This window comes from Ciona intestinalis, chromosome 8, assembly GCF_000224145.3.
Source record: "Ciona intestinalis chromosome 8, KH, whole genome shotgun sequence".
In the NCBI taxonomy this organism is placed as follows: Eukaryota; Metazoa; Chordata; class Ascidiacea; order Phlebobranchia; family Cionidae; genus Ciona; species Ciona intestinalis.
This window is the reverse complement of record NC_020173.2, coordinates 5,475,009-5,497,745: the sequence shown is the minus strand read 5'-3', so window position 1 is coordinate 5,497,745 and position 22,737 is coordinate 5,475,009. Positions and strand designations below refer to the sequence as shown.

At 32.6% G+C, this 22,737-nt stretch overlaps 4 protein-coding genes across 7 annotated transcripts in view; 1 reads left to right on the top strand and 3 right to left on the bottom strand.

Moving 5' to 3' along the window:
• Nucleotides 1-216: 216 nt before the first annotated feature.
• Nucleotides 217-9,484, bottom strand: LOC100183269 (clathrin interactor 1-like). Of its 4 annotated transcripts, none has more exons than XM_009861208.3 (9): nucleotides 9,285-9,484; nucleotides 8,642-8,843; nucleotides 7,963-8,071; nucleotides 6,899-7,066; nucleotides 5,546-5,593; nucleotides 2,658-2,778; nucleotides 1,698-1,842; nucleotides 1,230-1,307; nucleotides 217-342 (listed from the first exon to the last, which is right to left on the bottom strand). In XM_009861208.3, the coding sequence occupies exons 1-9, from the start codon at nucleotides 9,329-9,331 to the stop codon at nucleotides 232-234; spliced, it is 1,029 nt and encodes a 342-aa protein (XP_009859510.1). In that variant the 5' UTR covers nucleotides 9,332-9,484; the 3' UTR covers nucleotides 217-231. The 4 variants fall into 4 exon arrangements, with proteins under 4 accessions (XP_009859510.1, XP_026691505.1, XP_026691506.1 ...); XM_026835704.1 differs by having other exon boundaries at nucleotides 2,664-2,778; XM_026835705.1 differs by lacking the exon at nucleotides 5,546-5,593 and having other exon boundaries at nucleotides 9,285-9,483.
• Nucleotides 9,485-10,026: 542 nt separating this feature from the next.
• LOC100182501 (cell division cycle protein 23 homolog) lies at nucleotides 10,027-15,729 on the bottom strand. The gene is made up of 11 exons (XM_002128680.4): nucleotides 15,475-15,729; nucleotides 15,021-15,122; nucleotides 14,483-14,667; nucleotides 13,867-14,123; nucleotides 13,441-13,618; nucleotides 12,911-13,090; nucleotides 12,438-12,591; nucleotides 11,880-11,985; nucleotides 11,365-11,516; nucleotides 10,749-10,950; nucleotides 10,027-10,459 (listed from the first exon to the last, which is right to left on the bottom strand). The coding sequence occupies exons 1-11, from the start codon at nucleotides 15,579-15,581 to the stop codon at nucleotides 10,208-10,210; spliced, it is 1,875 nt and encodes a 624-aa protein (XP_002128716.1). The 5' UTR covers nucleotides 15,582-15,729; the 3' UTR covers nucleotides 10,027-10,207.
• On the top strand, nucleotides 15,722-21,488 carry LOC100180904 (polycomb protein eed). The gene is made up of 9 exons (XM_002128576.4): nucleotides 15,722-16,001; nucleotides 16,477-16,635; nucleotides 16,930-17,055; nucleotides 17,481-17,654; nucleotides 18,005-18,138; nucleotides 18,517-18,622; nucleotides 18,873-19,031; nucleotides 19,342-19,415; nucleotides 20,978-21,488. The coding sequence occupies exons 1-9, from the start codon at nucleotides 15,789-15,791 to the stop codon at nucleotides 21,105-21,107; spliced, it is 1,275 nt and encodes a 424-aa protein (XP_002128612.1). The 5' UTR covers nucleotides 15,722-15,788; the 3' UTR covers nucleotides 21,108-21,488.
• LOC104265924 overlaps nucleotides 21,365-22,737 on the bottom strand; it is a 3,834-nt gene continuing 2,461 nt past the window's right edge. Inside the window, exon 4 of the mRNA XM_009861085.3 lies at nucleotides 21,365-22,411. Within this exon, the coding sequence (XP_009859387.1) occupies nucleotides 22,227-22,411 (185 nt within the window). The 3' untranslated portion in view covers nucleotides 21,365-22,226. The remainder of the gene's footprint in view (nucleotides 22,412-22,737) is intronic.

The window sequence follows — 22,737 nt, the reverse complement described above, 5'->3', positions numbered from 1 at the left end:
GTTAGATAGGGATACCTTTAGCACATAATATCCTGATCTTGTTTTAAACAATTAACAACAGTCTATAGGAGTCGTGAGAATACAGTTTTATAATTCCTTGAATATTCTTTGTTTACTACTAAATGGGTAAAAAAAATAGAATGAAAAGGTATATTAAAATTTGAATTTTCATATCATGTGTGTATTCCTGATATATAAGGCTTGAATTGTAGGTGAAATTATGGGAAATATTTAGAATATGTTTACCAACTTACCAAATAAAAGGTCTCCAGTATTTTCACTTGAAGTAGGACTGAAAATGTCGTTTAGTAAGTTTGCGTTGTTCGAAGCTGGAGCTGCATCCTGTAATGTGGGACCATTAACAGTTAGTTAGGTGAGTTGTTTGAAATTTGTACATAAAACCTTTCAAATTAATATGGACTCAATAAAAATACAAAATTCGTAAAGAAGTTGTTTTTTTATGATTTAATCATGTTGTATTATATTTAATATAGAATGTTCTTAGTACCTTATAGCGCACTGTATCAACACAAATAGAATATTAATAAATGAATTGCAGAACTTTGTAAACTAATTATGTTTTGTGAAGTAATATTGCAATAAATAAGCATGCACTAGTTATAGCACACGAGAAATAAACACTGACTTAAAATAAATAGAATGTCAATAAAAGATTGCATAACTGTATAAATGAACCAGGTTTTGTTGCATTAAATATACAATGTACTTAGTAGTAGCACACAACACATAAGTTTTAAACCAAAAACAAATTGTGGCTGTTTTCCGATCATCTGATATAACTTAAACTTGTAAACAGGATATTGCACTGTTAATGGGCCGGATACTTATATTGAAGTATTGTCTAAGTGTCTCGATGGTGATAAAACATAGATATAATGTTATATAACATATAATAATTAAGAGTATATATACAACATATAAATATGCAACATATAATGTGTCCTTTAAATACATTAAACATTACTTTTTATTCTTTTTTACTTAGTTTTAAATACAAATAAGGTTGTCTACTGTTTAATTTACGTTTAGATCTAGTTTTACAAGTTGTGGCAGTCGTGTCATTGTATCTGATACCATTTTGTTAACCAAAAATAATTTTCCTTTGACCAATAATATTTTTATATTAACCACCAATGATTGTGATTTCAAAAAGATATCATGTTTTTACATGCAGTTCAAAACAAATGGCAGTTTAAAGTTAGTGATACCTGTGAAGCAGGTGGAGTTATTGTGGGAACAGCTGTGTTGTTATCCCCTGTATATGTGGCTGCTGCTCCTAAGTCAACCTTTGTATAAAGATGTTTAGAATAACAACAGAAACCCCATTTAGTTTAAGTTAAAACAGACATAAGCAGCCATTTTAACCATCTGCTTACCATTTAAAGACATATGACAAAATAATGACAAATATTACATTTAGTTTCAGAAATATTTTAAGTCTTATAATCCTATATACCAGAGGTAATGGTCATAACCTGGTCTAAATCCCAAATCCTTAACAAGGACCTCAACCACATAGAATAGAATTTTAGTTGCAATGTTATTTTATTGTGTGAACACCCCTTGTTTAGTTGAAGGATATAACATTATAACTAGGTCTAACATGGTTCTGTGTGGGTGAGGTCCTTGTCGAGGACCTGGGATTTAAGTTACTTTAGTTAGGGACAGAAACCTACTTTTCTGGTTGTTCTTCTTTCAGTTTTGGTACTCATTGTTGTTTTGGTTTTGGTTACTGTTTCTGCTTGGTCGCTGAACTTATTAGAAGAAGAACTTACTTTGGAGTAATTGTTCGATTCCGAGTCAGAAGGAGCCGAGTCATCACTAAAAAAGTATGACTAAGTAAAAATTGATCGTAAGAAAATGTAGTTAAACGAAATATTTCGACAAAATAAAAACCATGCAGAAAAATGCAGTGAGAGAAAATTTGTGCGGCTGCAAAAAATCAACATAAAATTCGTGCCAAAAGTAGAAAAAATGTGTATTTAAAGGATTTTATCTTGTTTTGTAGGATGATCTAAAAAAATGTTAGTGTGTGCTGATTCAGGTGTGATTTTGTAAAAACAGTAAATTTATTAGAATTATTACACGTTTTGTTCAATTAAACTGAACTTAAAAGCAAAATATTGATAAAATTATTATGTGCATTATAAAATAATGGTGATTATTGTCGTAGTGTTGTTGGAATAATGGAACAAATCTTGTTCAAATCCCAGATCCCTAGTCCTTAATGTTTAACCTTGTGCAGATAAAACAAAATTTACATCGTGTTGGCTTACAACTAATTTTCACTTTTCACCCGACCAAAAATCAAATATGATTTAAATAATTAAAACATTTTCTTTGGAATGAAAATATCCCAGGACCCTATATATTTTAGCTTGTGTAGATAAAACAAAATTCCAAACGTGTTGTCTTACAACTTTCACTTATCACTCAAAATCAAATAAATAAACACATTTTCTTTGAGATAAAAATATCCCAGGACGATTAATGTTACCCTTAAACGAAAAAAAAATTCGAAACGTGTTGTTATACAACTTATTTTTCATATTCAACCGTTATATTTAAAACAAATAAACACATTTACAAAAAAATAAATGCATGCCGATTTCCTGCCACTGCGTAACCTAACTAACCTGTACCCTATTGAATTGGAGGGGCTACGATTATGTCGACGCGATTTCCCGGGGTTGTCTTCATACGAATCAGCGTCACGCCACGAATCTTGAGTGTCACGACGCTTGTCATATCCACTGCCTGTCACAAAAGTAATAAAGTTAAATGAACATTTTTTTATGAATGTATACCAATGGTACCGAGATACTTATAATGTAACAGAAAAAAGAAATGCTTTATAGAAATAAATGTTTTTAATACAGAAAATATTTAATTTTAGCAATTGGCATATTTTTAAAGTCATTTTGCCAAGTTCTTAAAACAACAAAGTTAGTAAGAGTACTAGTAAGAGTGCTTTCTTTAGCTTATAAAAAAAGCTTAAAAATGATGGCATCAAAACAATTAGAATACTTGCTAAAAGTTGAATAGCGCAAAAGGTTATTTGAAATTTATATTAATATTGCTTTCACACAGTGTATAAAATGGGTTAGATCAATTAATCAAATGATTTTGATCAATCATAGCAAAAATAAAATTTCCCGAAATTAGTTAAATTGTAAATTAAACCCAACTAAAAAAATTTTTTCAGAAAATTCCACGAAAGTCTGGTAATTGGATATTTAATTCATTCGTATGCATAATTAAAAATAACAATAAATGATTGCTGATATACAAGTGTTCCGCAACCATGGGAATACACAAGCATTTTATGCGATATTTATTACAAGTTATATAAGAGTTGTTGTTTTATGCCAGTGTTACTGTATGCTGACTTGGAAATGATCAGTGGTAAAAAAGATTTGAAAACACTGTAAAATATTCTGGGAAAAAAAAGATTGGGAAACACTGTAAAAATTTTGGGATAAAAAAGATTGGGAAACACTGTAGTTTGTAATAAATGAAAAATCATGTAACATTCCAACTCAAGATTGATTTATAATAGATCGAATTATCACAGCTATGCTATACATGCACGCAAGGATAAAACTATAGCAAGAATTAGACATACAATGAAATAAGGACTAGTTGTATATAAAGCTACTATGATTGCAATGCAGATATTTTTATACAGTACTGTGGGTTAAGATAGGACACTTTTCACACATAATATTTAAATATTCTGATTGTGTTTTAAACAATTAACATCAGTCCATTGGAGTCGTGAAGATACAGTTTTATAATTCTTTGAATGTTCTTTGTATTCTACCAAATGGGATGAGAAAATAGAATAAAAAAGTCTCACGTCTTACCCCACTATATAGTAGAATGGGGGAAGATGGGACACCTTTTCATTCTATTTTCTCGTACATTTTGATAGTAAACAAAGAACATTCAAAGAATTTTAAAACCTTGTCCTCGCGACTTTCATAAACCATTGTTAATTGTTTAAAACACGACCAGGATATTTATATGTTTTGTGCTAAAGGTGTCCCATCTTACCCGACTATATAACGAGTTTCTTTAAGCTTAGTTAGTTATAAGCTTAATTGGGAGAACTGCCAATTATTGGAAAAGGTTATTATGGGACAATCCTGAACAGGTTTAAAACACGACAGTTGCCGTTATTGTAGCAATTCTAAGAGTGAGGAATAAATTATTGATAAGAGAATTGATTCTTTAAGGGGGGTGGACAAAGTGGGACAGTTACTTACACGAAACTGTATTCTAAACATTTTTATATTAACTTATTGTTAAATAAACAACAATTCTTTATGCTTGAATTATTATTGGCTGGAAACTGGTGTTATTAAATTGGATTCTGGGAAATTTGGTTTTGGATTTATAACAAGCAGACACTGAATAAACATTAAGTTCAAGTGTCTGGATAAATTCCTGCCGTTTTAAATAAAACATTGTCAATGTCTTAATTGCAGTTGTGTGAAATTTAATAAGGAGTGAAGTTTTACTTGAGAGATAACACAATGGTAAATGACTAATGGTGCTTTCCACATGTTAAACTAGTTTTACAAACCTACAAACTAAAGAGTTAAACATTTAGCCATGAAGTAATTGGTTTTCTTAGTAATAGCAAAACAGGTAGAATATCAGGACCAAGAGCAGGTGATAAAAATTAAACATTAAAATTTATATCTGAAGATATGGATACTTGACTATATAGGTACCATACTACTATGTATGTCTACCTAAGAAGTGAAATACTTTGTAAATTACAAGGCGACTGGCTTATATTACAAAACAGTAAACACTGTCTTGGATTGAGTTGGGACTCAGGATTTTAGAAGACACATTAAAAACTTTAATTTCTAGTTAAAATAACTGGCTGTATAATTACTAGGTGTGGTATGGTTTATTGCTGTTCACACCCGTGAGTGCATGGCGTGATCTGCTAAAACAAACAGATTCTAACTAGACTATGTTAAAAGGAGTCTCATAATACAGTCTTGCGCAAATATGCTTAAGAATATAAGGAATGTCCTGCTACCATTGATACCACCAGTAATATAAGTAGCTTTGATAGCCTAGGTAACCTATAGACAGTACCAAACTAAACTTTGGAAAGGACCGTGAAATTACCCCTGGTTTAACTGTACTCATTGTACACGGGGTAAAAATACTAAATGATACAGTGGAAATAGTATTGAAATGTTACAGTCAAATAATTATCAAATAGTACAAATACACCTAAAGATACAATAAAAACATTAGATTCACTGACATGATGATATTTATAATTTATTAGCCTTGTTATAGAGCAATAAAACCATATCCTACTGTCCCTTCAAAGAGAATGCAAGTCTAACATAAAGACGCTACATATTACAAATATAAACATCTAAAATGCATGGCAAAAGTAAAGCTGTATAGATCAACTGAAAGTGTGAGATTATACAGGCATTGGAGTGATTGGCAACACAGAAATGCATGGAAGCATTACATGCTGTCTTACCTCTCCTGTACCGAGAATCAGATCTTGGCGAGGGGGGAGGCGAAAAATCTAAGTTTTTTATACATATGCATTTATTACATGATGAATTTAATACAAAAAAAAGGTGAAAAATTGAGTAAAGGTGACAAATTATGTGTTGGTGTTTTAAGTGTTTTATCAATTTAAAGCAAAAAATTGTAAAAAAAGAAAATGTCGAAGCATACATATATAATTATTAATTATATAGATATATAATAAAGCCTTTTCGATTTAGACACCCAGGTTTAATGCTTATTTGATATTTTAAAAATGCTCAAAAAAATGCTGTATTAAACTTTACATACACGTGGAATTTAGGATTAAAAATTAAATCTAGCGTAAAAATTGGGTTCAGATATCTAGACTAGGTGGCACTTGACCTATTTTGTAATCTGTGAATCAATACCTTTTAGAATATCATATATGCCAAAATAAAAGCATTTAGCAAATCGAAGCATTAAGATACTTTACATAATAGTTGTATCTATTAACCTACTACACATAAATTGCAAAAGATTGCCAAAAAAAAATCTTGAAAACCAGGATATTACAACTCCGAAAAAATCTATGGCTTTAGCATAATACTCAGCCTATAGGAAGTTATGAATAAAACAAGTAGGAGTAGTCGAACTAAAACAGCTAAGGTAACACCATGAAGTATATTGGATACACAATTGATACATTAGGCACTTAACATATTACAATAAATATTTTATTGGTAGTTCTATCGTATATATTAGGATTTTTGAAAAGACTAATGATTTGGTTAAAATAGATAAATATTATATGGGTAACAAAAATTCTACTTTAAACTTTACTGGTGATTTCTTTCTAAATTTTAAACAAACTATATTTAAAGTAGAAACCATTACATATTAGATTTACATTTGGCATATTTTATACAATGAAAATATTAAAAAGATAAATTCAAACGGAAAAATTAAGGTTGTTAAGATGTGTACACACTACAACATGACTATTTAAACAAACTGAGATTTCTGGCGTTTTAATTAAACTATTTAAATTCAAATCAGAGGTTATGATAAAACAGATTAATTCTGAATCACATTTTTTATTCCTAATTTTCAAAATATTCATCATTTATATTATGTGCTTACATTGAAATTAAATCATTCTATTTCTATTAATTTTTAATTACAATCTTAGAATAACTTGTGTCGGCTGTGTGAATCAAATAATATATATATAACAGGCTACTATATAAATGACTGTACATTTTTAGATTCAATCATGTTTTACAAATTTTTTGTAACATATTTGTTTGGTTAATAGTTTCAAAATTTTTATTCACACTAAAAAATCCAAACAACTTACTTCCTCTGGATGAAAACCTCGCCTCATCAGATGAGAACCCTGTGTATTTATCTCTGGTCTTCTTTGCTCTTTTCCTCTCCTCTCTGAGCCTCTCATTGTCTTGGATGAGAGCAATAATGTCTTTCACTTTATTGCGCACGTTGATGCCTTGATCCTTCCCATGTTCATCTGTTAAAATAAACATATTTCTTATTTAAGATTTGAACTGTAACAAGATCAGAAGAGAATTTATGTTAACCAATTTAAACACAGTAAGTGACAAAGATTTATTAAAACAGCTAACAGAAGAAGCAAAATGACAATCGTTGACATGCTGGGGAAATTAAAACACATAATTTTATTTACTAATTTAAATACAGCCTGTAATAAAGATCAGATTTATTAAAATAGCTAACGGAAGAAGCAAAATGAGAGTCGTTAATCACATGCTAAGAGTAAAAAATACTTAGGTAAATATCCAATAAAAGCGTGAGCCAGAATACAGTATAAATTATTTTGTTTGATAAAAACAGCTGTAACTGGAAGAAAAGTGTGTAAAATAAAAAAAATTGTAACAGAAACAGACTTTAAACTAAAACACACATGTTTATTTATTATCATTCATTTGTTTTATATAATTTAACACAACTAAACGTAAATATAATAGCAGTAATACAATTTCATCCACAAAAAAAAGAAGTTCATTTGAAACATGAAACAAATGTGCCAATTACCGGAATAACAACATAGCAATCAATGTGTTGCGCATGCTGGGTAGTAGATAGGGGCCAGAGCCAGAATACAGTATATGAAAATTATTTTGTTTGATAAAAACAATTTAAGCTGTAATTGAAAAACAGAAACATACATTAAATTAAAAACACATGTTTATTTATAATCATTCATAAAATTGAACACAAATAAAGTTAAACAACAAACAACAATAAGACAATTTCAACCACAAAGAAAGGAGTTCATGAGAAACAACCGTGCCAATTACCGGAATAACAACATAGCAATCAATCAAACATAACAAGCTGTTACATAATGAATTATTAAATCTGGCAGAAAGCAAGTGGTCTTACCATGACATGTGTAGTCTTGCAGGGATTTAAGATCATAAAGATGCTCCCTGGCGCTTGTCACAACTCGTTCTGAACCATTTCGGATTAAATACATCAGAAGGAGAAGAGACTAAAATGGTATTTTGAAATTAGAATATATAAGTGTAAAATATTGTCACACTGGTTGCATAAATGACACAAATAAGCTGACTGGGTGTTGGGGTAATGGGAAAATCTGGCCTTAATTCCAAGTCCCTGACAAGAACCTCAACCATATAGAATGTAAGTGGAAAATATGGATACTGGTGTTAGGCTTCTTTATGCATATTTCAAACTAGAAGCCAATGCTTGACATGTGGTTGAAATGAAAGTGATAATGAGGTTTTCAGTAAAACAAACCTTAGGGAAAGGTGAAAGCTTTCTAATTTTCAATAACTCTTAAGGAGCATGAGCATGTGACTTTGCCAATAAACAAGCCCTCAGCATCAAAACCACACGTCCACACCAATGGCCTTCCTTACCCATAGGGGGTGGTCTTAATGCTAAAAGACCTAATTATATTCAGGGGTAAGGAATTGAAATAGCTCTAGGATCGGCCAAGTTAAACCACACCCACCTTATATATCATATATAACCACACCCACCTTATATATCATATATAACCACACCCACCTTATATATCATATATAACCACACCCACCTTATATATCCTCCTCCAACTCTTCCTTCCCTCGTGCAACATCCTTTTCCACATCATCCCCATCACTTCAGGGAAGCACTCGTACATGAAGGTATCCCGAGCTAGCTCCTGCATCACTGTTCCCGATGGCCCCCACGCCTCATCGTTTGTCGCTTCCCGGACTCTCGCCTCAACCTCCGAGTAGTTCATCACTACATTCGTCCTGGAGGTTGCGGAACAATGGAGTTTTATTAATTATTCGTTGGTGGTACACTGCTATTATTCAGCATATATTATTTTCTCAAAAGCCATTTTCTGCTGTTTTTGTGATAGTGTGAAATTACATACGGATGTTTTATTTAAATAAATAGAGTAATAACATTGGGGTTTAATATATTAATATTGGGAGTATTATTATATGTTGTGCGTCTGTTATATTTTCTGGTTTACATGCTAATGTTCTTCTTTGAAAAAAAGAAGAATCCCCCAGTACAGATTAGACTGGAAAGTAAGATAGGTAGGTATGACTTATGGGAGGTTAGTTAGGGGTATATAATAATATGGGTTGGACCTAACACTCCTTGGGTTCAGTGGTTTCAGATTACATAGGGAGGGAATGGGGGAGATTCTTTACCAGTCCAAATAATGTAACAAATCAACTTACACTTTGTCCGCGACCTCCCGTATCTTCCATAGTGGTAACACGTTCATATTCCTTTACAAATTTTCCCAACAAAAATAATCCAAATAAAGTTTAATAGTTAATACTATGTCCCAGTATAGGTCCACTTATAGACCTAGTAAGTAAATTATCTACAAGTAATACCTATCTTCCGACCTATATTTCGCAATCTTTTAGAAAACAAATTTATGGCTTGTTTAAATACTAAGAATATTCCTGTACAGACGATTTACCAATACGCTCGAATTATGTTCATTACTTTTGTACAGTTATACGCCAACGCATTCATTTCTATGTATTCGTGTCCACACCTTCTAAATGTGACGTTTCCATTTCATTCTTACGATACTTTTCCGTGTGAATGATTTTCAATAACTTTTCACCGAATTGTGTCGTGAATCCGCTTTTTGTTAGATGCTATCTGGCCGACGGACGCCGAAATTTAGACTCTTCGCTCTTCCGACACCCACACCAAATGTTAGCATATATTTTACATATATTAACATTGTTCACAGCCGTCTCGTCAAAACATAAAGTAAAACTTTAACAAAAAAAGAACCACCCTTGCCGTTTTCATGTAGTTTTATCGGTCTGTGTGTCGAAGAAACTAACGAACCGCCCTAACAAACGAGTTATCGTTACGTCATCACAGATGAATTTGTAGAAATCGACCAATATATCAAACGACATACGAACTGGGGATTCTCAAAAGAACTAACTAAAACGTTAGCAGAGTTTTGCTGCTGTTTCATATTTTAATAATTTGCCCACGAAACTGTTTTAACCAACAGCACTCATTTCTTCAAACTTTATGCGCAAAATCAGTACAATTTAGCCATGCAACAGCATACTATTACGATGTGAACTTGATAGAAAATACAACAAAAATGGCAAAAAAATCTTTTTCAACCTAGATTACTGGTGTCTGATTCAGCTTGGCCTGGTGAAAAGCTTAATTTAATTGGCCCAACACTAGCAGAGGGAGAGTCTGTATCCATAACTATATCAGTGCTGTCATTTGCTCCCCGTAGTCTGAGGATGTTGCCAGGAGTAGGATGAGCTCGGATCGCCGCATCCGGATCAGAGTCATCTCCTCCGCCTCCAATTCCACGAATGTGAGAAATTTGACGAAGAACAGCTTTCCCATCTTCACGGACCTTTATAATAGAAAGTAAAATAAAAAACAATCGTTTAAACAAATGTTTGTGAAAAAATAAATACCAAATAACAAGAAAAAAAGTCATTTTCATCAAGGTGCAATAATCATTGTTTAAAAATGATCATCCTAAAATGCTCATCGTAAAATGAAATTTTTATTTTGCCGGAAAAGCTAAAATACGTATCCAAAATGATCATCGTAAAATGAAATTTTTATTTTGCCGGAAAAGCTAAAATACAAGTATAGATAAATATGCTTGGCAATAACTGAGTAACATTAAATATTACCTCTGGATATTCACAACACTTATGAGCATAATATGCAGCAGCATCTAAAGCATTGCCTTGTTGTAAATGGTGTCGTGCCAGAAACTGGAATGCCTCTGTATGTGAGCTTGTCCCTTCAACCACTCCTCTCTCTTCTGCTTGTTGAGCAAAACGTTCATAATAATATGCCGCCCATTCAGTGGAGCTCTCGGCCTTATAAAGCCTGCAAACCATCAATATTTTTCTTAGTGATGTTAAATATAAATTAGTCTCAATACAACACATTTATTAAACATGGAAAAAAGATAAATAATGAATGAATGAAAATTATTTCGTCTCTTCGGTCACGAATCGTTCGTTATCATGACTCATGATAACAAAGAACAAGAGATAAATATAGAAAATCTCCAAATCTGGGCTGTATAAAAGTGAATTTAAGAGATACAATGTTCCTTAGCTTTATATAGCTCGAAAATCATTATTATTGTTATGTATTTCTTTTTAGTGGCGTCAATTATAAACTAGTCTTTTAGTACAATATATTTAATGAAACATAAAAAAAAGTTTTCTTCAAAACTGGGTTGTAGAAAATTGCTATTGAAACCATTTAACAGATGTAACATATCTTTCAACTTACTTTGCAAGTTTAATGTTTGCCATTCCTTCAATATCCCCAACAGCCAGTGCTTTTCTATAGCACATCTTTGATTCTTCAATCCTCTTGAGGACTTCATATGTTTCACCAACAGCCATCAACATACGAGAATCAAAAGGTCGCAATCGATGGGCCTAAAAGCAAAGTGGTCATTATTTTGGTGCGCATGTAAAATATTAACTCAATATTATTCACAATATTCAGTACTGGTTATCATAGGCGTCAAACCCCCAAGTGGGCACGAGGTGTATAAAACAGAACACCCGTGTTATAACTACTGTCGTTTTCCTGCCACAAAACGGTAAATAGGTTGTATTTATTTATTTGTTCATTCATTTTGGAAATATAAAAACATATGCTAATACCCGGTTCTAATTTCAAAATGTTGTTTTGCTGTTGATTTTCTTCTCTTCATTTTTTAAGTAACATGATCTTCGCTATCGGTTGTAAAGAGATGAATAAAAATTATGTTATGTTAATAAAACCAGTTGTTTCACCTGTTTGTAGTAATAAAGTGAGTAATAATACATCTTGAGAAGTTCATATGTTTGCCCAAGACCATACCAAGCCCTGTAGTCTCTTCTATTCAAATCTACAGCATTTCTGCAACCAGAACAAAATACTGGTTAAATAAAAGTGAAAATTTAATCAGAATAAATTACGCAAATCTGTCTCTGATCTGGTGCTTATAAAGTTGGTTGATTCTTGTGTAAAAAAATACAGTAAGGATCTGATGTAACGAAAACGTAACAGTCAAAAATCAAGTCAAACCAATTGACAAATAAAAGAATTGTATCGTCAGTCTCTTATTCAAATAAAATCCGAATTTTTGTCTGTTTTGTTTCGTGGCAGGTAAGGGTCAGATTTACGAAAATTTCAACGGTTAACATTTTTTTTTTTATTTATGGGTAAGGTCTTGGTCAAGGACCTGGGATTCAGGCCCCTTTAAAACAGTTAATATTTTTTGTTATTATTTATGGGTGAGGCCTTTGTCAAGGACCTGGGATTCAGGCCACATTAAAATCAGTTAACATTACCGGAGTTCAAGTATTTACCTATACGCCTGAATGGCTGCAGAAGTATTTTTAACCTCAGTAAACTCATGCCCCATCAAGGTCCATGCACTCAGGTAGTTTGGGTTAAGTTTCAAAGCTCGCTGGAAGTAAATAACCGCCTTCTCATGGTCAGTTCGGATGCTGTAATAATTACCTGGGAAGAAATAAATTGATTCGTTTTTAAACAAATAAATATAAATGACAAAATAAAGAAAAAGGGAATTAAAAATATACAGACCAGCTTTTAAAAACCTGCAGAAAGAAGACATCTATTTTAGAAACATTTGATTTAAACCCATTCTATTTGATTTAAACTCATTCTATCCTATTTTATTTTGGCGAGATCCTTTAGGACCTAATATTTAGTGCAAAAAAATAATGATTCAAGCAGCTAAACCACAGAGAGCCACAGCACGGGATATTTAAAACTAGGAAAAAAAATGTAAATTTAAAAAAAATTAAAAACTTCTCACCAACAATGCAACATGTTTCGACCCGATATCTGTCCACTTGAGTGCAGTGGTGAGCAAGATGGGCAAGATCAGCCCTTCTACCCTTAACATAATACATATTGGATAAGATATCCATGTCGTCAAGTCTGTATGGGTCTTTTGCTCGAACTTCTTCAAGTAAAGTGATGGCTTCGTCGAAAACTGGATGAAAAAGATAAAACAGGATGTTTTAAATAACTTTAATACACTTAAAAAACGTCTGTGATTTGTACAACTGTTTAACCATTAATTAAACATCAAATAATGGCATAATAACATATTAAGGCACTGATAACATTTTTGAGCCAATGAATGAATATAACTCGCTCTATCCTTGCATGGCGGTAAAACTACAGTCGTTATAACATGAATATTATGATGTGCTTCATACGACATCACCAATATAAAACAAAATAATTCGAATTTTAAAAAAATAACAAACTATTGTCAGCAGTTACTAAAAAATAATATCAGAAATAGAATAATGGTTTTAAACAAAGTTGTAAATCTACTTCTTCTGTTGTGTTGAGATATAGCCTCTTGTGTCTTGATGTGACAACTCTCTTGAAACCCAGCTTTTTTTAAAAGTTCGTAAAGATTAAGTGCTTCGTCAGCGTTTATAAGATCTCCATGTGTTTGTGCAAGAAAGAAATCTTTCATCCAGTGGGCGGGAAGTTCAAGGGAAGAAAGCTGGAATAAAAGAAAGCTTAAAATATATAAACTTGTTAAATAATATGGTCAATTAAGCTGACTTTCCAGTGATATTTTTAAATAAAAAAAATATTTTGTGGACTGGATTATGAATAAAATCAATAAATTCTTATTTGTGTAGTTTGTGCAGGTTGTGTTTAGTAATGCAAAAAATACACTGTTTATTTAACAATAAACTAAAAACTGAGCTATTTGCATATATTTAACTTTAAAGTAAAGGAATGTACCATCTGTTGATCGGGAATTAAAGAAGACAACTCGTGCCAAGCAGCCCAGTTCATTGGGAACTTTTTCACCGATTTACATAACACAGTTATCACTTCGTTTCTTTGAAGTGCCGTCGACATTTCCGATGTTTTCTTGAGCAAGATACCATAAAGGTAAAGCAAGTAAGCATCGAGTTCATCAGATTTATATTTTCGCGCTAAATCGCTTCTCAAAGTTCGTAAAACCTCATTTTTTCCGAGTGCTCTCTCTGATGTACCTGGATTGAAAAACAAAAAAAATTAAAAAAAAACAGTTATAAGTGTCTTATCATTCTTATGTAAATGAATCAATGTAACTTATTTATCCATGTGGGAGGGCAACAATCGTAAATATATGGCGGAGAATTTGGAAAACACTTGGTTGGTGAAATTGCGGTTAAGTATTTTTTCAAAGAAGACATATGCTCACAATAGTAACAGAATAGAATCTGTAAACTCTAGAGATGGCTGTTAAGCCTGTTATAATTGTTTTTTTGAGTAAATTCAGTGCTGGGGTCTACGAAAAATCTTAATGCTTTGCACTTCAGAAATACTGCTCCAACAATTAAAAGTACTAAAAGTTAGCAAAACACCGTACTATGATTGTATAGATGTTGTAGCTGTTGCTTTCTCAGTGCAGACAAGTATCTTGAATAGACATGAAGAAAATGCGATGACCCTTCTTTAGAACTTAATAATATATGGGCGGCTCTGTCATATTCTGTTATATCAAAGTAAGACTTGGCAAGTTCATAAATATCATCGTCTTTGTTGTGTGGGGTGCTGTAAATGAAAAATACAACTATATTGACTTTTTATAGACTTTTTCCGAAACCAAACCTTTTTAGTCAGGACAGGAACAAATTACAATTGCATGTGAGTTGAACAGAGCTGATCAGTTAGTTATTTATTTTTCTAAATGGTCTGTGCTAAAAAGTTCATATTTTTAATTAACATAACGTAATTTTTATTTTTAAAAGATACCAAAGATCATGTTATTTAAAAACGAAGACAAGGAAATTAACAGCAAAACAATAGTTGTTAAAAACTTAAAACACGCTATGGATAAATTGTGTGGGAAAGAATGTCAGTTAAAAAGCAGAGCTGTTTTTAAAACTAGTGAAGCAATTTTATACCTTGGTTCTTCAAAGTGGTTAGAACTCCCATAAAACTTCTCTGTGTAATCTTGGCTTGGTTTGACCGGGGTACAATCCAATGCTAAAGATAGCTCAGCCAACCTGGGATGCAAAGTGGTGAATGTAACACTAGTAATAACACAGGAGATGTAACGATGAATGTAACTTGCTTTATCTTCACAGGGCTAGAAAATGACAGTCATTATAATTTTAAACCAAGGGTGTTTTGTTTTACACACATCATGCCAGCTTTACCAAGTAAGTAACTTTGTGGGTGTGTTGTTTCTGCGTATGGCTGACAATTTACAACCTATTAGTGACCAGTGACCACTGAGTTGGAGTAATTTAATGAACCAGAATATCCTTGTTATTAACAAGTCTAGTTGCACCGCCATACGAGGATAAAAGTTATATTTGTTTATTTAAATACTACGATGTCTACAAACACACTAACCATTTCGTTGTTTCTTTGAGTCCACGCTTTTTGCACTGCTTTATTGCTGACAGAATTTCAAACTTAATCACTTTCTTGTCACAGCTTTCCGATATTACACGAGTCATATTGACGCGTGGACTCACACCGTGGCTTTACTTACACGTAAAACTCAAGGTTTCAAAATAAATCGAATTCGCGGCTATCGATACGCTGAGTCACAAATTCCGAAACGTAAAATGAGTCAGCGTTAATTTGGCGCGAGAAAAGGCCCGACATTTAACACGCCGCTAAAATCTACGAGTATCTTTTGTCGCGAGGGTGCTGTCTCAAACATGGAAGTAGAATCCCCTAACATAAACCCAAAGGTGCAAGATGAAAACGAAGATGAAAACAACTTACCGAAGCAGGTGATTTCGACCAAGGACGAAAATACTGCAGTAAACGAAACAGGACCAGCGCAAAAGACGAAACGCGGTAAAGGGAAAAGCAAGATTTCGAAGAAGCTACCTGCCAAAGGATTGTTTAAATGCACTAACTCGCTAAAGGTGCGTTCCATATATATATATATATATATCTGTATAGCGTTTTATATTCGTAATGTTTACAACGTTTTTAGGTTATTTATAACGATTTCCGTCATTGTCTCATCGGCACGCGTAAAAACAACTTTGTTCGTCGCGCAATACTCGTTACTAAAGCCAATTGTATTTCTAATTACATTACATTCGTAATTTAAACTGTTATTTTTAGCTAAGTGTCTGTATAAACTAGTTTAAACTAGTTTTAATAGTGTAATAACCTTGGACTATACTATTTTCAAAGTCAAATTGACCATAGATGTCATGGGAAACCCTTTGAAAAAACCTTCATTCTCGAGTTATTATTCAGAAAAAAATGATGCCTTTTTAAATCTTACACAACTGTTAATGTCCAATTCACAGGAAGACCATGGGCCATTGCCATCGTTTTCGAAGAGATATATAAAACATGTTATATTAAATAAATAACCAACTATTACAGGAAGACCATGGCCAACCATTGTTTGGTGTTTCATTTTGCCACCAGACGTCCAAGGACGAATACCCAATGTTTGCATCTGTGGGAAGCAATAGAATCGCTGTTTATGAATGCAGAGATGATGGTTATATCAAACTTCTGCAAGCATATTCTGATCCTGAGGTGTTTAGTTTTAAACATTTTTTTTAGTGTTCTGAGCATTTTAAAAATTTATTGAACTAGTGGGTTATACCAATTGAGTTTTCTAGTGTCAGTAATTATATGCTTTGTACTGCTTTGCCTGCTTTGCCCAATAACCCAAATATTCAGTTAGGTCTTTAGCTTACTTTCTTAAATTTTGATTTTTTCTTCCAATTTTCCCTTTTTTTTTAATTTTATTTAACTAAAAAAAATGTTTTAGACGTTTTTTTAATACCAAAGTGGGGAAAAATATTTGTGACAAAAATTTCATTTTAGAGTGAAGAAAACTTTTACTCGTGCACATGGACTGTTGATTCTACCAGTGGTCATCCCCTGCTTGCTGTGGCTGGATCACGAGGAATTATCCGTGTTTTAAACGTTTCAACGAAACAGTGTATTAAAGTAAGTGAAGTTTCGCAATTATAAAAAAGTTTATAACTTTTTATTATTGTTTCGTATTATGTTGTTGTTTCACAAATATAAAATATTATTGTTTATTACTTTATATTATTGTTTTCCAATTATTAAAAAGTTTATACCTTTATATTATTGTCAATTGTTAAGTGCTTATTTGCGTTTTGTATTTATTTAAAATTAGCGCCACCATTTAATTTTTTTTTATTCAAACAGCTAAAATTTTACATTTGTACTAAACAGCACCTGTTAAACTAAAAACACACAAATTGTACTAATAAATTTCAAGTGTGTTTTTTTTTAATGTTAAAAAATTGTCTATTTCTGGTTTTGTAAAATTACTTATTATTTTGGCAAGGTCTTAAAACTGTGTAATGTTTAATTAAATTTCTTTAAACTACCCTGGTTTTCAGCATTATATCGGGCACGGAAATGCAGTAAATGAGTTGAAATTCCATCCACAAATGCCTCAAATTCTCCTCAGTGCATCTAAGGATCATTCCCTGAGGGTTTGGAATATTAAAACTGATGTTCTTGTTTGTATGTTTAGTGGAGTGGAGGGTCACAGAGACGAAGTGTTAAGTTGTGTGAGTATTTATGCAGTGAATAAAATTTAAAGTACTTTTTACATCGGTAGAAAGTTTTCAAGTAGACCTTCAGATCTATATTTTCCCCCATTTGGCATATAACCTAAACAAATAACCAGGGAACCAAGAATTTAGGCTATTCTATATTTTAGTCACATTTTTTTTACATTTTAAAGTTTAAAAACATCAAAACAAATAAAACAATTATCAGAAACTTATTGTTATATCATGTGTATAGCGTTGTTCTATATGGGTAACAGTCCTTGTGAAGTTCTCAATGAGAACCTAGGATTTAGGCCAGTTTTAACCCATCTCTCCAATATATATAATAGAGTGTCTCTTATTTTCAGGATTTTAACATTTTTGGGACCAAAATAATATCTTGTGGGATGGACCATTCATTAAAGATATGGAATTTTGATGGTGAAGATTTAAAGTCGGCACTTAAAGCATCAGAAGTCTACAAACCAAACACTAATGACAAGTAAACATTAAAATAAGTTGTTTACTAACAATCTGGTGCTGCGAAAATATAACAGACAAAAATCAAGTCCAACTAATTGTATAATAAAGGATATATATTTCGCCTAAATGGCATTGCCAGGTCTTATTCATAAAGAATCAATGAGCACCAGATCAGGGTCAGAGTCCCAGAATTTGTTACAGTAATTTGCTTTTTTTACCCTGTATACTTAGTAATTTATTAATTACACTGTGCCTATGCAATTGGCATATATGCATAATATTGAGTGTTCAAAAGCAGGAACTTTTATTTTTATTTATATAAGTCTCATGTGGTTCATTTTATGCGATAAAATGAATTTAAAAATATCAGCTATTTTTAATGTAATTTATTCACCAGGCCTTTCCCCACCCTTCACTTCCATAATCCATATTTCTCTACAAGAGACATCCACAAAAACTATGTAGATTGTGCAAGGTGGTTTGGGGACTTTATTCTATCCAAGGTATTTTTTATAAACCATACATTTTGTTGCAAATTCAAAAAAATATTGTTTAGAAAAGATTGTGTCTAAAAAAAAGATTAAAAAACGTATTTTTTACATTTTACTATCAGAGTTTAGTAAAACCATACATTTTGTTGCCAAATCTAAAAAATTAAGCCACAATCTTTATAAAACGGATGTTTTGTTTCATACACCTCGTGCCAGCTTATGAATTTTTTTTACATTTCTCCTAAAAAATATATCTTTTCAGTCGTGTGAAAACTGTATAGTATGTTGGAAACCGGGTTCAATAAACTGCAGTCTTAACCAGCTGAAACCTAAAGAATCAAATGTGACAGTTCTAAGCAGACTGGAGTTCCAACATTGTGATATTTGGTACATGAGGTTTGCCATTGATTACTGGCACAAGGTACATGTAAAATATTTGAAATTATTTATAAAATAAGTTTTAGTGGTAAATAATAAATGTATGTGAAACTGTTAAAATCTTTTTTAGATAATTGAATATTAAAAAAAATTATTAAAACTTTTTAAAAATAAGTTTTAGTTATAAAACACTACACAATTATATATATATTTTTATGGTACCTGGTAAGTTCTTTTTTAGGTACTGTTTTTATATTTTGAAATGTGTTAAATTAATTTTATACCATGTCGACTTAATCATGCCCTACTTCGGCAAGAAATATTAATAAATTCCTTTTTTCTTTTACATTCAGTACCTTGCTGTTGGGAACCAGTATGGAAAAACTTTTATCTGGGAGCTTGACCATTTAGACCCCGCTAAGTCAAAGTAAGTTTTTAATGTCTTGCTACATTGTATTTTATTGTTGCATTACTTTTTTGCCTTTTTAAGAGTAAGTATTTTTGTTTTTTCAAAGTATTTTCTGTGTCAAAACTGTTTTTAAACTTCATTTTTGTTTATTTTTAATTTTTTTTTCACCGAAAGCAAACTTTGGAAAAACGAAGTTAAACTATTTAACCAAAAGTATAGAAAATCAAATAAATAAAGCAACTGATTTTAAAAATGTATTAATGGTCGCCAAACGTAAACTTAGTGAAACATCTGTACGATGCGACACGGTATATGTAACTTACATCGTAGTGTCGTCATTACCGTTGTAAAATCGGGAATAAAATGCGTGGGAGTAAATAGCGAAGGATGTGACTATTTTAATGGGAAATTTTGTTTCTTTTTATACGTTTACCAGAACACAGAATTGTATATAAGCAGTTCTTATACAATTGGCAAGCAGTTACGATTTGTACAAAGCTGTATAATTTTTTTTCACAAGTATTTGCCCTTTTTACTCGTATGCCACAAATATCAAATTCTGTCACATTTCGAACCTTAAAACTTCGTTAATCCTTTATGACGTATATAGGAGAAACGCTAGTTTTAATGGCTGTTTTTTAACTCAAATGATTATCCGTTCGTGGTCTCAAAGCCTAAGTGCGTGTAATTGTTTTTTCTTAGAATCCCGGACTTATCCGCGCACGTGTCTGCTCTGTTTATTCTTTCCAATCTTTAGAGACATAAATAAGTATTTGGCTGAAAAACAGCACCGTAATGCTTTTTTATATTCAAATTCAGCATATTACTATGCCGCTTATCGTATAAGCAAATTGGAATAAAAAATGGCTGAGAAAATAGGATTTAAATCTTTTTTTTAATTCCTCTTCTAACTAAATCAAAATGTTTCTTCACACGCTTGAGAGTTTTTTTTTTGTTTTGAGATGCGTTTATTTGCGTGCTAAAAAATACTGCGCTGCAGGGTGTAAGATTTTGCATATGCGTGCTAAAAATACTACGCTTCAGGGTGTAAGAATTTGCATGTACGGGATTTTTTAAACTGAGTAGTTGTGAAAATTTTGTATTATTTCCGTGGTTTGTGTAGGCGAGCAAGTTTCAGGCGTCTCCTAATTGGGTCGCCATTTTTCACATTTGGTAAAACGTTAAACGTTTTAAGCCAAGCCAGAGTACAATTTGCCGACCACAACAAGGTCGAAAAGTAAACACAATAAAACAAGGCAATTATTTTATAAATTTTGTTTCAATAAAATTTTTGTCTCCTATGTTACGGTAACGAAAAAGATCGGAAAACTTTACAAAGTCGCAAAAAAAACGTCAACAGTAAAACGGCAGTCGTTAAAACACGCTTATAAATAAAAGAGAAGTACAAAATTTATTCGGCAAAACGCGTTACCGTTACAGCCTGCAAACAATATATTGTAAGAAACTAATTAATTAAACAACATTAAATCTAGCCAAGTATCTCATTGTTTTCAATTCCTTTATTATATCTTAACGCGCAGTTTCGTGTTAAGAAACTCTAATCTAATATTCGTTCACAGGTGTTTCACACTTAGTAATATCCGATGTACAACAACGATCAGACAAACCGCTTTCTCAAAAGATGGGAGCATCCTTATTTGCGTGTGCGATGATTCGACGATTTGGCGATGGGACCTGCAAGGCAAATAACGATAACCCAGGTCGCTGCCTTTCTTTTCTATTATACAACAACAACAACAACGGCCCGCAACCGCTAAAACGCTGAGAAATCGTAAAAGTGATTTTACCTCTCACAAAAAAATCACGGCGAATGCATTAGTTGGTGTACGGTATGCATTATCTGCCGAGTGCTTATACGAGATAAGACATTTTTGATAAAACTTTTACGTAGAAAGCGCGCGGTCTGTGGTTCTTCATCTTTTTGCCAAAGTTTTAAGACTTCCCAAACTAAAGATCTGCACTTTTATCTGCGGAACCTTTTTTCCGCGGTGCAAATAGCGTTCTTTTTCTGTGACGTCATGAACACGTCACATTTCATGCCTTCGAAAAATAAATCAGGTTTTCGCGTGACGATCTTTTAAATCAATCCAGAATGCATGGCCCATCGTAGTAAAAGGAAACTTTAATGCGTATAACATTTAAAATGATCAATTGTATTACTAAAAAACGATAAAGGGACCAACTATAAGTTACACAGTATAGCTAGCGCACAGTAAATGGATTTGCTGCTAAAATATATATAGTATTGTGGGAAAGACGGGACGCCTTTAGCACGTAATATCCTGATCGTGCTTTAAACAATTAACAACGGTCCATGGGAGTTGTGAGGATACGGTTTTATAATTCTTTGTTTACTACTAAATGAGACGAGAAAATAGCACGAAAAGGTGTCCCATCTTCCTCCACCCTACTATACGACTACAGCAATGAACATCCAATGTATGGAACTCAATCCGTCGTTCCACTCGTTGGTGGGGAAATTATGGAAGACCAAAGATAACTCTGTAGGTAAGAGTTGTTGCATGGCATTTATATCAAGTTAAGGTGACAGGTTTCATTTTTTGGTTTTCTTTTTGGCCAAAATTAAAGGTATCTCCAACAAAAAAAATGCTTGCGTGATCTTTCTCTCCCGCTTTTGGTCAGTACATCTTTAAATGTCTGACTTTCATCTTCGTTTTTTTTTGTTCAAAGCGTAATGACTTTTTATTCGGTCAGTACATGGCCCACTTTATGTTATAGCACGCCGTGGGTCAGGGCATGATTAATCGTCTAAGATCTTCGTCCGTTTTGCTTTTTTCAATTAAACTTTTACACCCCCTCTACAAACACTGTGTCCGATTCATTGTCGGTATGATGTACTGTAGTGTAAGCTGGCGGTGAACCATCGGCGTGAGAGTCCCTACACACGAAGGCAAGACGGTTGTTTGTGACGTGCTCGTAAGAAGGCGGCGGTTCGGTTATTGGAACGGATTTGACTTGACCAGTCTCAGCACCTAATTGAAAAGTGAAATAGTTTATGTATGCCTATACTAAAGAAACTTCCAAATTCAGCGCACCTTTTGAAGATACCTTTTTGATAAGGCCATGGTTATTCAACTTGTGAGACAATATAACAAATTATGGCACAGTTTATCTGTTATAATAGGGTGGGTGCAGGCGGGACATCTTTTCTGTCAGGATATTTGGATATTATGTCCTAAAGGTGTCCCATCTTACCCCACCGTATACTCTTTATTTCGTTCGCCGTCTCAGAAAAGCGGCTGTACGTGACGAAACGTCTTATATACCTAGATACCTATAATTTGTGTGTATTATCATA